Source organism: Spermophilus citellus, assembly GCF_964194105.1.
Source record: "Spermophilus citellus genome assembly, chromosome: 1".
NCBI lineage: Eukaryota > Metazoa > Chordata > Mammalia > Rodentia > Sciuridae > Spermophilus > Spermophilus citellus.
The window spans coordinates 177,077,437-177,095,320 of NC_138182.1; the positions used below are offsets into that span (position 1 = coordinate 177,077,437).

General features: G+C 38.7%; 1 protein-coding gene across 1 annotated transcript in view; it reads left to right on the forward strand.

Annotated features, from left to right (window-relative positions):
- The first annotated feature begins 12,865 nt into the window (after positions 1–12,865).
- Positions 12,866–17,884, forward strand: part of PRRC1 (proline rich coiled-coil 1) — a 34,027-nt gene continuing 29,008 nt past the window's right edge. Inside the window, exons 1-2 of the mRNA XM_081283771.1 lie at positions 12,866–13,064; positions 17,739–17,861. Coding sequence (XP_081139897.1) covers positions 17,759–17,861 — 103 coding nt within the window. The 5' untranslated portion in view covers positions 12,866–13,064; positions 17,739–17,758. The remainder of the gene's footprint in view (positions 13,065–17,738; positions 17,862–17,884) is intronic.

The window sequence follows — 17,884 nt, forward strand, 5'->3', positions numbered from 1 at the left end:
AACAGTGATCCAGAGCTAGATCTACATGTTTATTATATAGGGTCTCACAATCAGGAAGTTAAAGTCTATAGAGGCATTGTTCTTTGTGCACTAGAAAGTTACAGGACATTTTTGTAGCTACTCCACTGTTGCAATACTAGGAGCTTCCTGTAACACCCAAGAAGCCCACTGTCCAAATTATCTACTAAGCAGGCAGGCTTGAAAGTTATAGCACTGGTGAAATATTGTTTATCTTGCTATGCTCAGAATCCTCTAACCTTGGAAGCTGGTGTCTGAAATCTAGGCCAAGACTGACACAGCTTCTGTGCTTTGCACAGAGCCTTCATGGATAGGGCATCACCATAGCAACTGGGCAATCTTGACCCCTACTTTTTGCACTGAAGTTCCCAGTATTTGCAGGCACACCACAGCCACAAGTCGATCAAAGACTCTGATCCAAATCACTGTACTCCACTGTCCAGTAAGTCCACACCTAGGTCTACACACAAGAGAAACAAAAACATATGTGCACAAAACTAGTACATGAATGTTCATAACAGCATTATTTCTAATAGCCAAAAAGTGGAAAAACCTAAGTACCCATCAACTGATGAGTGGATAAACAAAATGGGTATATCTATCTATACAACGGAATATTTTTCATCAAGAAAAAGAAATCAAGTAATGATTCATGTTGCAACATGTCTAAATCTTGAAAATATGTCAAGTGAAAGAGGCTAGTGATAAAGGACCTGCATTTGTAAGATTCCATTCATTCTTAGTAGGCAAACAGGCAAGGCAAATCTGAAGAGACAGAAGGTAGATGAATTGTTGCCTCGAACTGGCAGGGTGAGGCAGGGTTAAGGTTGAGTAATGACTTAAGGGTATAGGGATTCTTTTCTGAGGTAATGAAATTGTTTCTGTTGAGGGATACACAATTCTGAACATACTAAAGACATTGAATTGTACACTTTACCATGAGTGAAATGTATTGTGTTAGCTGTATCTCCTGGAGTCAATTTTAATTGTGTGTATTTTTTTTTTGAAATAAGCAAAGGAGAAGGAATTATTGCTTTAGGCCCTAAAGTTTAGCTTTAGCTGTAGTTGTGCTTCCTTCCTGGTGTTCCTCAGGAAATCTGTGCCATAAAAAGTTAATAATGCATAAACAAATATAGGGAATAGCCACAGATCCATTCCCTGACTGCTTGCAGCACTCACTCTTCTCCCAAAAGCTGTACTTGAAAGAAAGAGTGTGTGCACACAATACTGTGTAGTTACACCAAAGAGTCAGTGTTCTCCCCTATCATTTAGTATACTTTAGTGATAGCAGAGGAGTTTTCATTCTCATTTTTGTGCTTTGGGTACGTATCTTTCTTACTGTCTGTTTTCTCCTTTAGGAAAGGAATTAGTTTGTGTTAACTCCAATATCCCTCACATGTCTGAGGTCAATTTTAATTGACTCACACTAAGTAATATGAATTTTGTATGGATGAAGAAAATGAAGTGTGAAATTATCTCTGCAATAAGATTTTTTAATGACCAAATCAAAATTAGCCTTCTGGAAAGGATCCATAAGAGCATTCTGCGGCATTTTTCATGGTAGTACACAGGAGAAACTTTCTGATTCTCAGTATGTTTTCTGATTTATTTGTTCATTTAACAAAAATTGGTTGAGTGCCAACCAAGTACTTGGGACTAATGTTGAGGATATAGTGGGGAACAAAACAGAAAAAGTTGTCCTTGAGTTTGTGAAACTTACATTCATAATTCAGGAGATAGACAGTAAACAATAGATTTATATTGTAATGTTTGGAAGTGCTGAGTATTATAAAGACTAAATGGGGTGCCCAGGGAAGGCCTCTCTGGGGATTGAATGATAGGAAGAAGCAGCCAACATTCAGTGAGAAGGAGCAAATGCAAATGGACCAAGGTGTGTGTGGACCAGATGCATCTGAGAAACAGCAAGAGGCCAGAATGGTGGAACAGAGTGAATGAGGATGGAGAAGTTCCAGGGGATGGGCCATGTGGGCCTTGTGGGCCATATAAAGCTCTGTGGAAAAGTACAATAGAGAGCTGAGCATGGTGGTGCACACCTGTAATCTCAATGACTTGGGAGGCTGAAGCAGGAGGGCCCAAGTTTGAAGCAAGCCTCAGCAACTTAGTGAGGCCCTAAGAAACTTAATGAGACCCTGTCTCAAAATAAAAAAAATATATAAAAGTGCTGAGGATGTAGCTCAGTAGAAGAGCACCCCTGGGTTCAATCCCCTGTACCACACATGAACCAAAAAAATACTGTAGAGAGGCAGAAGGGGAAGCAGGTGGGAGGTGACAAAGCTAATAAGGCTGTAAGTTAGAGTCATGGAGCCAGGTCAGGTGGCAGCTGTGAGTGGAGGGCTAGTGGTCAGCTACTCCAAGGGCTTTTTAAAACAACAAGGGCAAAAACTTATTTTTAAAATAGTTTTGGATTTAAAATGGAGAAGATTGTAGAGACAGTTCTGACACACCGCACGTCCAGTTTCCCCTATTAGTAACATCTAACATAGTGTGGTATAATCATTATGAGTAATGAATCAATATTGCTATATGGTTATAAACTGAAGTGTATATGTTTATTTGGTTTCCTTAGTTTTTTCCTAATGTCATTTCCCTGTGCCAGGGTCTTATACAAAGACTTGAGAGGCTGCATATACCAGAGGATAGTGGTCAGAATATACATAAATAGAACCCTGACCACAATTTGCAGTGTGGCCAGTCCAGGAAGCCAAACAATAGCCTATTGGAACTGGCCCAAAACAGATAAATAATAGATACATTCCTTAATATTGGTCCCAGCTTCCAACTTAGAACCATTTGAAGAGAGCCAAATATTCATCCATAACCAATCCCACAGGATGTCCTACCTCTGATTAGCTGCCTAAAGCTCCTCATGTGGATAGCCTCCAATCAGGGCACACCTGGAGCTTTTCTCTTTTTCCACCACAAAGTTTTCTCAATCCTCTGAGTCACTGTCTTTGAGTCTCTGCTAAACCAACAGATAGTGGTCCAGTTCCTTACCATAGCAAGTTCAGAATAAATAGCCTTCATCTGTTCTCATTTGAATGGTCTTTGTTTCAATACCATATTACATTTAGTTGTCTTCTTAGGTCCTCTTGACTGTGATAGTTTTCCAGACTCCCCCCCCCCTTTTTTTATGACCGCTAGGAAAAAAAAACTTCCACACTTGGTAATACGTTATTGCTTATTAGAGGTATTTCCTTATCTAGAAAACTAATTTAGTTGCATGGTTTCTTGTTCAAAAAAAATTTTCAGATTTTTCAACAAAAATGTATTTGTTCTGTGTCCTTTAAGAATATTTTTAATGGTCACGTATTTTGGGGATTAGCATAATTATGAACACTTTTGCAATGTGTACTGCATATAAATCTTAATAGAAAATTCCACTCAAAAAATGTTCATAGAACACACACTCACGTAAAAACTTAAATGTAATGGAATTCTAAACACAAAGTTATTATCATCAGGAGCTCATAAACAAATGGGGAATATAAACATGTAAAACCAACAATAATACAATGTGCAAAGATTTTATGGTAGAAGAAAACTTTAAGCTGGTTCTTGAAAAATGAGGAGTACCTATTAGTAAGTTCAGAAGGAAAATGCATCTCGGGTAAAGGGACTGGTAAGAGCAAGGGCGAATGGTTTCAGATTGAGCAGGGCAGGTTCTTATGCTGGCACCTGGGAAACAGGGAGCAGGCTGCAAGAGGAAGAGAAGAGCCTAGAAAGCAAGGGTAAGTTTATTAGTTTTCAAAATTAAGCCAGGTACTGTGGTGTGCGCCTTTAATCCCAGAGACTCAGGAGGCTGACACAGAAGGATCACAAGCTGAAGATCAGCCTCAGTAACATAGTGAAGCTCTCAGCAACTTAATGAGACGCTGTCTTAAACATAAATTAGTTGATAAAAAGGGTTGGAGATATGGCTCAGTGGTAAAATGACCTTGGTCTAAATTTCTAGTACAAACAAAACAAGACAAAATACCACATTAAAAACAAAAGATCACAGAATATTTTTAAATACATATTTTATAAAGTTAGCTATTGTGAATTGTGCTGCTATAAACATTGATGTGGCTGCATTACTATAGTATTATGATTTTAAGTCCTTTGGGTATAGACTGAGGAGTGGGATAGCTGGGTCAAATGGTAGTTCCATTCCAAGTTTTCTAAGAAATTTCCATAGTGCTTTCCAGATTGATTGCAGCAATTTGCACTCCTACCAGCAATGGAAGAGTGTGCATTTTCCCCCACATCCTCACCAATACTTGCTGTTGCTTATATTCTTAATAACTGCTATTCTGACTGGGGTAAGATGAAATCTTAGAGTAGTTTTGATTTGCATTTCTCTAATTGCTAGATATGTTGAACATTTTTTCATATATTTGTTGATCGATTGTATATCTCTTCTGAGAAATGTTTGTTCAGTTCCTTAGCACATATATGGACTTGTTTTTTTGGTGTTAACTTTTTTGGGTTCTTTATATATCCTGAAGATTAGCGCTCTATCTGATGTGCTTTCATGTATGACAAATTAGAACAAATAAATTAATTTAAAAAATACACTTGTCAATTTTAACATTGCTTTTATCACTGAAATAAAGTTATGTGTTATTTTAGAAAGGGGAAAAAAGATATTAGTTGTTTTTTAAAAACAAACTAAGCCAGGCAAGGTGATGCACAACTGTAATTCCAGTGGCTAGGGAAGCTGAGGCAGGAGAATTGTAAGTTCAAAGCCAGCCTCAGCAAAACTGAGGTGCTAAGCAACTCAGTGTGAGATCCTGTCTCTAAATAAATTACAAAATAGGTCTGGGGATGTGGCACAGTGGCTGAGAGCACCTAAATTCAACCCCTGGTGCCCACCCTTCCCCCAAAAAAACAAATTAAAATGGACTCTAATAAACCATCCCTTTGAAGATAGCAAGGCATGTGGGGGAATGGGCAGGTTTTGAAATTGTCATACTATAACTCAGATGTGCAAAAAAGGGTAACTCCTTAATATCTCTTCTAGTAGGATAACCATAAGACTGATTGTCAAATTGGAATACTGTAAGAATAAAAGGTGAGTAGTTTTAAAATTATTTATTTATTTATTCTAATTTGTTGTACATGATGACAGAATGCAATTCATTTTATATTACACATATAAAGCACAATTTTCAAGTCACTGATTGTACACAAAGTATTTTCACACCATTAGTGTCTTCATACATGTACTTAGGGTAATGATGTCTAACTCATTCCATAATCATTCCTACCTCCTTTCCCCCTACCTTCTCCTCCCTCCTCTTTACCCTATCTAAAGTTACTCCATTCCTCCCATGCTCCTCCCCCATCACCATTATGAGTCAGCATCCTCATATAAAAAAAAAAAATCAGCCTTTGTTTTTTTGGGATTGGCTTGCTTCACTTAGCATTATATCCTCTAACTCCATCCATTTACCTGCAAATGCCATGATTTTATTCTCTTATAATGCTGAGTAATGTTCCATTGTGTATATATATACCAAAGTTTCCCTAATCATTCATCTACTTAAGGGCATCTGGGTTGGTTCCACAATTTAGCTATTGTGAATTGTGCTGCTATAAACATTGATATGGCTGAGTCCCTATAGTATGCTGTTTTTAAGTCCTTTGGGGATAAACTGAACAGTGGGAGAGCTTGGTCATATGGTGGTTCGATTCCAAGTTTTCCAAGGAATCTCCATACTGCTTCCCAGATTGGCTGCACCACTTTGCAGTCCTACCAGCAATGTATGAGTGTGCCTTTTCCCTACATCCTCGCCAATGCTTATTGTTGCTTATATTCTTAATAACTGCCATTCTGACTGGAGTGAGATGAAATCTTAGAGAAGTTTTGATTTGCATTTCTCTAATTGCTAGAGATGTTGAACATTTTTTCATATGTTTGTTGATTGATTGTATATCCTCTTCTGAGAAGTGTCTGTTAGTTCCTTGGCCCATTTATTGATGGAGTTATCTGTTTTTTGTTTGTTTGTTTGTTTGTTTGTTTTGGTATTAAGGTTTTTAAGTGCTTTATATATCCTAGAGATTAGTGCTCTATCTGATGTGCACGTGGTAAAGATTTGCTCCTATTATGCAGGCTCTCTATTCCCTCACTTATTGTTTCTTTTTCTGAGAAAAAGCTTTTTAGTTTGAATCCATCCCATTTATTGATTCTTGGTTTTAATTCTTGTACTATAGGAGTCTTATTAAGAAAATTGGGGCCTAATCTGACATGATGGAGATTTGAGCCTACTTTTTCTTCCACTAGGTGCAAGATTTCTGGTTTAATTCCTAAGTCTTGATCCACTTTGAGTTGAGTTTTGTACATGGTGAGAGATAAGGTTTTAATTTCACTTTGTTACATATAGATTTCCAGTTTTCCCAGCACCATTTGTTGACAAGGCTATCTTTTCTCCAATGTGTGTTTTTGGAAACTTTGTCTAATAAAACAACAACAACAACAACACTGTAGTTATGTGGGTTGGTCTCTGTGTCCTCTATTCTGTACCATTGGTCTACCAGTCTGTTTTAGTGCCAACACCATGCTGTTTTTTGTTACTATTGCTCTGTAGTATAGTTTAAGGTCTGGTATAGTAATACCACCAGCTTCACTCTTCTTGCTAAGGATTGCTTTAGCTATTCTGGGTGTCTTATTTTTCCAGAAGAATTTCATGATTGCTTTTTCTATTTCTATGAGGAATGTCATTGGAATTTTGATTGGGATTGCATTGAATCTGTATAGTGCTTTTGGTAGTATGGTCATTTTGACAATATTAATTCTGCCTATTCAAGAACAAAGTGGATCTTTCCATGTTCTAAGGTGTTCTTTAATTTCTTTCTTTAATGTGTGTAGTTTTGTTGTAGAGGTCTTTCACCTCTTTCATTAAGTTGATTCTCAAGTATTTTTTTTTGTGTGTGTGTGTGGCTATTGTAAATGGGGTGGTTTTCCTAGTTTCTCTTTCAGCAGATTTGTCAATGATGTACAGAAATGCCTGTGATTTATGGGTGTTGATTTTATATCCTGCTATTTTGTTGGATTCATTTATTAGTTCTAGGAGATTTCTGGTGGAATGTTTTGGGTCTTCTAGTTATAGAATCATATCATCTGCAAATAGTGATAATTTGAGTTCTTCTTTTCCTATACATATCCCTTTAATTTCTTTCATCTGACTAATTGCTCTGGCCAGTGTTTCAAGAACTATGTTGAATAGAAGTGGTGAAACAGGGTATCCCTGTCTTTTTCCAGTTTTTAGAGGGAATGCTTTCAATTTTTCTCCATTTAGAATGATGTTGGTCTTGGGCTTAGCATAGATAGCCTTTACAATGTTGAGGTATATTCCTGTTATCCTCAGTTTTTCTAGCATTTTTAACATGAAGAGATGCTGAATTTAATCAAATGCTTTCTTAACATCTATTGAGATGATCATATGATTTTTATCTTTGAGTCTACTGATGTGATGAGTTACATTTATTGATTTATATATGTTGAACCAACCTTGGATCCCCAGGATAAACCCTACTTGATCATGGTGCACTATCTTTTTGATATTGGGATAGAGGAGGGTTCAGAGATTCAAACCAAAGGAATGCACCATCTCTTAAATGAAATAATATCAGAAAATTTCCCGAGCATGAAGAATGAATTGGAAAATCAAATACAAGAGTCCTGTAAGACACCAAATGTACAAAATTACAACAGATCTACACCAAGGCACATTATAATGAAAATGACTAGCATATAGAATAAGGATAGAATCTTAAAGGCTGCAAGAGAGAGGAATTAGATCACATAGAGGGGGAGGCCAATTCAAATCAGCAGATTTTTCAACCCAGACCCTCAAAGCCAGGAGATCCTGGAACAACATATACCATTCTCTAAAAGATAATGGATGCCAACCAAGAATCTTTTATCCAGGAAAATTAATTAATTAAAACTTGATGATGAAATAAAAACCTCCCATGATAAGCAAAAGCTAAAAGAATTTACAGCAAGAAAATCTGCACTACAGAACATTCTTGGCAAAATATTCCACGAGGAGAAAATGAAAAACAACAATGAAAATATGCAAAGGGAAGAACTACAATAAAGGAAAAGACACCCAAAGAATAAGCCAAGTCAAGCTAAATACCTAAAATAAACAAAAATGACCCGTAATACAAATCATGTCTCAATATTAATCCTAAATGTTGATGGCCTAAACTCACCAATCAAAAGACATAGGCTGGTGGATTGGATTTTTTAAAAAAAAGACCCAATACTATTCTGCTTTCAAGACTCATCTCATAGGAAAAGATGTCCACAGGCTAAAGGTGAAAGGTTGGGATAAAATATACCATTCACATGGTCTACATAAGCAAGCAGGGGTTTTCATCCTCATATCAAGTGAAGTAGACTTCAAGCCACAGTTAATCAAAAGGGATAAATATGGACATTTCATACTGCTTAAGGGAATCATACATCAACAAGACATTACATTTATTATATATGCCTCAAATAATGGAGCATCTATGTTCATTAGTCAAACTCTTTTCAAGTTCAAGTGTCAAATAGATCACGACACAATAATTCTGGGTGACTTTAACACACCTCTTTCACCACTGGATAGATCTTCCAAACAAAAGCTCAACAATGAAACTATAGAACTCAATAATACAATCAATAACTTAGACTTAACTGATATATAGAGAGTATATTATCCATCAATGTTGAATGCTAAGTAGTTTAAAAAGTGCTTTCAGCTGGGTGTTCAGTATTAGAAATATGGAAACTAAGGCTCTGATAATTACATGCAGAGCTGGAGTTGGAACCCAGAATTTATAGATGGTACTCCAACTGCTTTCCTGCTTTTCAAGTTGTAAGGTATGTTCTTAGATGTCAGCCAATGAGGACAATTATAACTTAATGGAAGAACAAAGACTGCTCAGCATTTTAAGTGTTGCTAAAAACTCGCCAAGATTTTCTTTATAGGAATTCTAATACATACTAGAGATCATTTGTGACTTGTGATGAAACAACATGACAGTAGAATTTTGCCTTTCTTGCTCAAAAATAGAGGCAAACAAAACTTTTTTTTTTTCATTTGAATTAAGGGTTTTTTTCTAGGTCAATTCAGTTAATGTTTTATTCTTAAATATTCTTAAGGCAGTTCTTGATGTTTGTAATGCTCATATAAATATTCAAATATGTATTTCCAGGTGGGCAAAGGATGAGACTGAGACTCAGCATCTTCTGCATAACCAGCAGTGTAGTCAGAACTGATTCTGGTTTAAGATGATGAGCCCTGCTGAGAGCACAGCCCTCAGTTTTGCAACCCATAGAGCACTTCAGCAGGTGCTCTGGGGTACTGGCCCACACGTAGACATCAGGGGACTCCGATCATGCCATGCTAAGAGGATATGGCAAAGGTTGTCTCAAACATTGCATGGGATTCACTTGTAGTAAAAAAGTTATCCATCATTCATCTGAAATTCAAATGTAAGAGGCAAGCAAGCCAGGACTTAAGTCAGTGTATCTTCTTATAGTTCTCAGATTTTCTTCAGGAATCTTTCAGTTGCACAAAGTCCTTTTGAAATTCAAATGAAAAGTGGTAAGTAAAACATAGAATAACTATAAATGTAATTCAAGTTTAACCATTCTAAAGGCATCTTATAATCTTAACTTTAGTCGACTTCTGTCTCTATCCATTTAGTGGACTGAATCGTGACCTCCAAAAGATATATTCAATTGGAACTTCTGAACATGAATTTAATTAGAAATAATCTTTGTAAGACTCTCAAGTATCTTGAAATGAGATCATTCTGGATCTAGATTGGGCCCTAAGTGCAATGATGGATATATCTGTAAGGGAAGGGCAGAGGGAGACTCAAGACACAGGGGCATGGGGAGAAGGCCATTTGAAGACAGAGGCAGAGACTAGAGTTATTTTGGCACCAGCTAAGAAACATTGAGAGTGACCAGGAGCTAGAAGAAACACAAAAGTATTTTCCCCTAGAGCTTCGGCGAGGTCTTGCTGATTTTAGACATCTGGCCTCCAGAACTGGGGAAGAATACTTTTCTATTATAACGGATTGGCTATAATAATTTTTTGTGGTGGTCTAAGGAAATCAATAAAATCCACATCTGGTCCACCAATAAATCATGGCAATTCAATCTTCAAATATGCCTGGACCATACACTGCCTCTACGCCATTAATTACTCTAAGCCACCATGGTCTCATTACTGGAGACCTTCCTTAGTCCCTGAAAAACACATCACAGCAATTGGAGTGTGATTAAAAACTGAAATCAAATCTTGTTGTTCTTGTCCGAAAACACTCCATGTACTTCCCATCTCTTCCAGAATCTAACCCAAATGGCTTTATTGTGTCTAGAAGACTGGATATGATCTCACCCGTGCTCTCTCTGTCCTCTTATCACTCCACTTCCTGCACTTTCTTGCTGTTTATCACTAGTGCCAAGCACACTCGACCTCAAGTATTTGCATGATCTCCCTTCTGCCAAATAACCACAGTCTATTTCATGGCAGGTCCCTGCTCAAAACTCTCTTCTTGAGACAAGTCTTGCCTGTTTGTCCTGTCCTAAATGGCTTACTCCAATTACTATAGCCAACACTCTATTGTCTTTTCTTGTTTATGTTCCTGTTTATAGTCTCTCTCTCTTACTAGGACAGCTACCTAAGTGTCAAGACTTGCCCATCTTGCTCATTGCAGTGTTTCCAGTACCAATGCTCAGCAATTGCAGCCACTAATAAATAATTGTTGAATGAATGAAGGAACCAATGTACCTTGTTATAAAGGGTGTGGGCCAAAGAGGATGGAGATGGTATCTACTTTCAGCACTACTCCAAACAGAACTTTCAAGAAAGTAATCTAGAAGGCCACCTACACACATTCTCAGTGAACAGGATAAGAGGCACCACCAAAGGGACCAACCCATTGTAGTTACAAAGCCAGATATAGAGTGAGAGCATTGTTAAGTTGTGTTAGTTTTCAGTGGGGTATTTTATAATATTTATGGCTGTCATGTTCAAGAGATAGATCTAAGAATTGATTCCTGAAGAAAATTTGAGGACTATAAGAAGATACAGTTTTTCATATGTTGAATGCTAAGTAGTTTAAAAAGTGCTTTGAGCTAGGTGTGGAGGTGCATGCTTATTATTACTGAAACTTGGGAGGGTGAGGCAGAAGGATTGAAAGTTCAAGGACAGCCTCAGCAATTTAGTGAGGCCCTAAGCAATTTCATGAGATCCTGTCTCAAAATTGAATAAATAAATAAATGTATGACTAAAAAGGCCCTGGGGAGGATGTGGCTCAGTGGTTAAGCATCCCTGGGTTTAATCCCCAGTACTAAAAAAAAAAAAAAAAAAGAAAGAAAAGAAAATTATTTGATTCTGTTACTTGCCTGAGTTAGTGATGGCAGATAATATTACTCCCATTTTACAGATGAAAATAAGGAGACCAAATGACCTGTATGAGTATTCACAACTATACAATTGGCCTATGGGCAGTCGAAGACCCAAATCAGGACTTCTGGTTTCAAATTCTTATTTCCTTACATTCATTGATTTACTTAAAGTTTATCACTGAATAACTGTATCAGGAACTCCTTTAGATGCAGCATATAAGGATAAAAATGTCAAGCTGGGCATGGTGGTGCAGGCCTGTAATCCCAGTGGCTGGGGAGGCTAAGGCAGGAGGGTCAGGAGTTCAAATCCAGCGTCATCAATTTAGTGAGACCCTAAGCAACTCAATGAAACCCTGTCTCTAAGTAAAATGATGATTATGATGATGATGATGATGATGATGATGATGGGGATATTGCTCAGTGGTTCAATCCTTGGTACCAAAACCAACCAAACAAACAAACATACAAAAAAAGTCAATAATCTTTGTCTTCTGGTAGTATGAGCAAACAGTAATTGAAGATTACAATACAATTCAAGAAAAAAAAAGTGTTATCTTGAGCAAGTAGCCACAATTAATCACGAAATCAAAAAAATTAAATTTGGAATTCGGCAACTAAAAGATGCCACTGGAAGGGAGAAACTGAAGTCCCAGGAAATATTTCTAAACTTGAAAACTGTCTTGAATAACCATCATAAAGGCATTGAAATGGCAGTGGAAGAGCATTATACTAGGATAAAAAAGGCAATTGAGTTGAAGAGGGGGATGTTCATAATTTCCACCTGCTGGCACAGTTATGAGTCTTTTTAAATGGCTTGACGTCTTGAATTTATGATTGGGAAGGGAATTGTCTAGTTGAAGCTACAGGGAGTATCAGAAATTACAAAGTTTGTTCCAGCAGTTTTTATATATATATTCTCAAAGTGATCATTTTATAAGATGTGCATTTAATGTAGACTTCCGTTAATTTATAATCAAAATAACTAACTTGTGCAGCTAAGGAAACAAAATTGTCTTCGCTTTTTCAACTGGAAAAAAAAAGTGCAATATACGTACTTGGGGGGAAAAATCAGTACAGTAAATGACACCCTTCTCCCCCTCCCCCTGCTCCATTCCCAAGTCCCTTTTTCCCATCGCTGCTACGAATAAGTTCCCTCTATCTGGAGCAAGGTCCTTTCTGAAGGTGGGGACTGGACTTGATGGCGCTGGCTGACTCATCTCCATTCTGTGGGCGATTGTGGCACAGGTTGAGCTACCCATGGTAGCAAGGCTGCTGTTCGCGGTGTGGGGGCTGCAGAGGGGAAATTTATGGCGGACCGTCCTACAGTGGGCAGGAACAGCCAAAACTCAGCGGTCCAGAGGATCTTCGGACCGACGCAGAGGAAGGGCCGGGGCTCCAGTCAGCCTGGAGCGCGGGGCGGGGCGGCCCGGCGCGGGGCGGGGCGACGCGCGGCGACGTGGCAGCCGCAGGGGCGCGCGCAGCCGGGGGCCATCTTGGAGGCGGGGACGCGCAGAGGTGAGCTTTGGAGTGCATCTTCCTTGTGTTCTCCAGCCACAGTTCTACACCGTGACCTCCCTATTCCCCACTTTGTGCCTGTCACACACGCGCTCGCTCGGGACCCCAGGTGAGTGTCACCCCTGCAGCTACGCGCGTGCACGAGGACGGTGGTGTGGGATGCTGGCGCCAAAGCCGGACTCGGGTCGCGCCCCGGGGAGGTGGGCGGGCCGCCGGTGCCGCGGGATGCGGGGGTCGTTTCCCAAGCCCCCCCCCCCCCCCGTAGCGTCGGTTGAGCGCCGCGGTGGGAGCTTGCGGTACGTTGCCGGCAGGGGCACGCGTCACAAGGGGTGAGTCCCCACCGCGGATTGCACGGTGCTTGCGGTTCGGGGGGTGAGGGGTCTTTTCTCGGACATTGCTTCTGTCCTGGGCCGAGGTTGCAGCCTCTGGACAGCTGACACCACCTTCCAGCGGGCTGGCCACAGGAAGAGACCGGTGGCTGGCGCCTACGGACCTTAGCCCGGCCCTGCCCGGCCTGGGGACGTGGCAGAACCTGGAGGATGGCCGCCGTCTCGTGAAATAGGATTTCGGTCTCTGTGGCCCTGGAAAGTTTGAGCGTTAACCAACCGGGACTGGCATTGGGAGAAAGCTTATTTTACCCCCGATGTTCTCTCGTAGGTTTCTACCGCTGCTCCAGAGGGCTTTTGCACTCTCCCTTTGTTTGATCTTGGGACCCGTTTCAGTCAAATTTGTAGAATAGCCAGTTTCCTAGATTGGCAGAATATATGCCCAGGAGAGGTTTTTTTTTTTGTTGTTGTTGTTGTTCTTTTTTTTTTTTTTGTCAAAAGTAGTTGTTTTGAGAGACAACATGTACATTTCTGCGATCGTGACACATTTTGGCATTCCAGCCCTGTGCAGACACTATTTCAGTCAGTGAACATTTAGGGGAGTTAATTTTAGGAACTGAGCTTAGAATGTGGAGAAAATACAGTGCTCTAGTGCTCACTGGTAGTCGAGGCAATCATGTGGCTCTTAGTACCTCAAAAGTAATAATGTTTTTTAAGACTTTAAAGTTCATCAAAGCTCTATTATTCCATTTATTTTCTTACAGGTAGTTATCCACTTTAAACAAAAAAACAACCAAAAAACAAACAAGGCCCAAGGAAATTAGAATAGCAGAATTTGGGAAGAGACTGAGGACTCAGTTGTCGAAACCATTCCCATTATATTGTCTTGCATCTCGATATATTAATACTATTACTTTTTTCCCCTAAAAGCTTTACCAACTGATGTCTCAATGTTATTTTATCATGATAGTTTTTTTTAGTAGAAGTTATGATATTAAAAATTTACACCAGTATTCCCATTAAACCTTTTCTCAACTAGTAAAGCTTTTTAATGCAGTGACTTTGTGTTCATTGTACAAGTTCTTTTGCCAATGCATTTGCTAATGTTTGGGATCAGCATTGTGTTAAAATACAACCTCCACTACTCATTGTAAGAATTCACTTATGTTGTAGGAAGAGGAATGACTGATGAAAAAAATGATGAAGAATTATGGGAAGTGATAAGACCCCTGGAGGGGCATTTCTGTCTCAGGTTACTTACCTCTGGATATAGGTATGGAATGAAAGAATTTACCCCCCTGTCTTATGTTAGTGCCATAGATCTTTCTTCTCTGATCACAGCCAAACTTTTTACCAGGATTGAATTTAGGGGCACTCAACCATTGAACCACATCCCCAGTCCTATTTTGTACTTTTTTTAGAGCCAGGGATGAGTTGCTTGTTGTTTAGGCTGACTTTGAACATGCAATCCTCCTGTCTCAGCCTCCTGAGCCACTGGGATTACATGCCTGCGCCCTGCCACAGCCAAACTTTTAGTTAAAGTATTGTTATTTGTCTCACCCCACCCCTCCAATCTTCAATCCAATTCAAACTAGTTTCTATCTCTACTCTGTCTTTGAAAACAGCTCTCATCAAGTTCATGGCTAATTTGCAATTCATGAACCTTTCAGATAGTGTTCTTTTTGGCTTATGTGCAGTATTTAATACTGTTATTGTGCCTTGAAACACTCTTTTGTCATTTGGACACCACAGTCTCCTTATATTCTTATTTTTCTGACTATCTCATTTTCTGCATATTAATTTACTACCTAACTAAACAAAATTAAATATAAAGTCACAGTCTCTTCTTAGATAATCTCATCTCAGAACATGATTTTAGATCAGTACATTGATGACACCCAGACTTGTGTGGTCTCTGCACTCCAGACCAACTCCATGTCCCTGCGTGGATGTATCAAGCAGTTTGAACTTGGCATGTCAAAGACAAAACACCTTGTGATCCCAACCCTCTTCCTCCAAAGACAACATCAGCTTTGACTTCTTACAGTGTTCCTCATCTAATTTTGCAAACCATGCCTCTTCCCCATCTATATCGCCAGTCATTGAGTTTTACCACCTATACATTTCTTTTTTATAATATTTATTTTTTAGTTTTAGGTGGACACAGTATCTTTATTTTACATTTATGTGGTGCTGAGGATCAAACCCAGTGCCTTGTGTATGCTAGGCGAGCGCTCTACCACTGAGCCACAACCCCAGCCCTACCACCTATATATTTCTTAAATCCATCTAATTTATCTCCATCATCATCCCCTTTGTTTAGGCTAGAGTTTCTCAACCTGCCACTACTAACATTTGGGACCAGATAATTCTTATGGATGGGTTTTTTCACAGTATCTGTAGCCTTTACAAACTAGATACCAGCAGTACCCCTCTGGTGATGATAATAAAAAAATATCTGCAGATGTTGCCAACACAACCCTACTGGGTAGTGCATAATCACCCCCTCCTTGTTATGAGAATCAGTATTCTGAGTTATTGGCACCTCCTATTTGAACTACTTCTATGTCTCTCTTGAGTAGTCTGCTTTGTCTGTGAGATGGCCTAGTCTGCATACTTTTCAGTACACAAATAATGAAGTTTTAGTAACCGGAATCAGTGTAAATGTCCTTCATCAGGTAAATGGATACACAATGACACATATGCAATAGAATACTATTCAGTAATGAAATGAAAAGTAGTTCATGTTACATACAACAACTTGGATGAATCTCAGAGACATTATGCAAGTGAATATAAAAACAGGTGAAATTGAAATAAGGCCTGTAGGTTAGTAAATAGTCTGTACCAATGCCAATTTCCTGGTTTGATAATAACATGGTTATTTAATAACGTTTTGCTGTTATTGAGAGAAACTGGCTTTGGGATACTGAAAAACTCTACTAGTTTTGCATCTTCCTATGAATTTAAAATTTCAAGGAAGTTAAAAGACAAATATGCTACGTCCAGCTTGAATGCTGTATAGTGACATTCTGTTCTTTAAACAAAATAAAGTTCATCTTCTTAACCTGGCTGATAGGACCCAACACAGCCTTGACTCCTGCTTCTCTCCAGTCCTCATTCTTTTTTTTTTTTTTTTTACCTTTGCCACACAGGTATTTTTTTTTTTTAGAGAGAGAGAGAGAGAGAGAGAGAGAGAAAGAGAGTTTTTTAATATTTATATTTTAGTTCTTGGCGGACACAACATCTTTGTTTGTATGTGGTGCTGAGGATTGAATCCGGGCCGCACGCGTGCCAGGCGAGCGCGCTACCACTTGAGCCACATCCCCAGCCCACACAGGTATTCTTGAATGTGTCTTGCCCACTTTACCTTACCTTGTATTTAGACCTATGTTCACTGTAAACTGGCTTCTCTGTCCCTTCTCTGTCCCCTTCCTTGCCATTTTTGTAGTTCTGCCCTGTTGTAGTCAGATCTCAGTTCTGTGACTTCTTTGGGGGACCCTTTTCCTGGCTTCCAAGTCAAAATCATATTTCTGTCAAACAGCTCTTCCTACCCTCATGGTACATAATTCAGACTACATCGGTACATTGGTATTATTGTATTGTATAGGTGTCAATGTATATTGGTGTTATTGTTTGTGTAGAGATACCAATATAGTGCTTAGGAAGCAGTCGACCTTTGTTGAATGTCTGTTACATTAATAAAAACATTAAAAACAAATTAGGCATGTTTAGAGGTTGGTTTATACTTGAGGTGAACTTTAAGATTTGTGAAGGAAGTTTTCCTATGTTTTATAATCTATTATCATCTGTTGGGAGTCTGCTCTCTAGTGCCTTTTTTTTGGTAGTTAACATTTCTAAAACCTGAGACATATCATTTAGCTGTTACTAAGTGTCCTTTACAATGTGAACTAGGGAAATGATAAATGAATGCACTTACCAAGTTAAGCACATTGTTAACATAAAATGTTAAGAGTTGTGGGAAGCGATTAATACTTTATCAAGTCAAACGTATTTAGAAATTTTTGTAATGTTAGTTGATGCAACCTAAATAGACTGCTTTTTGAGGGAAGAAGATGGATTTCAAAGTTACGTCAAGTGTTTTATTTTTATTTTAAATAAAATAGTGACCAGAATCTAGGCATAACTTTAATATGTATTCATATGGCAGAAAATAAGACAATGGTGGCAATTTGCTACTTGAAATGTTGGTTATATAGTTAACATAAAAATATTTTCTAACTATAAAGTATGTGTGGAAATATCACAGATTGTTTGCATAGATAATTTCGTAGACCTTGTTCTTAGGAATTTTGATAAGTCCGTCATCTGTAAATAAGTTATATTATAAATAGTAAAGGCAGACATTTGTCTTTTAATGATTACTCTTTCTCTAACTATGTAAGCTTTAAAAGTATAATTTTGGTTACTGTGTAAAATTTATTACATTTTTGCAGCACGCCATTGTTGAAGAAAAATGATGGAAGAAAGTGGAATAGAGACAACCCCGCCTGGGACTCCTCCACCGAATCCTGCAGGACTGGCTGCTGCCACCATGTCTTCTACCCCTGTTCCTATAGGTACATGTGTTGTCTCATACTTA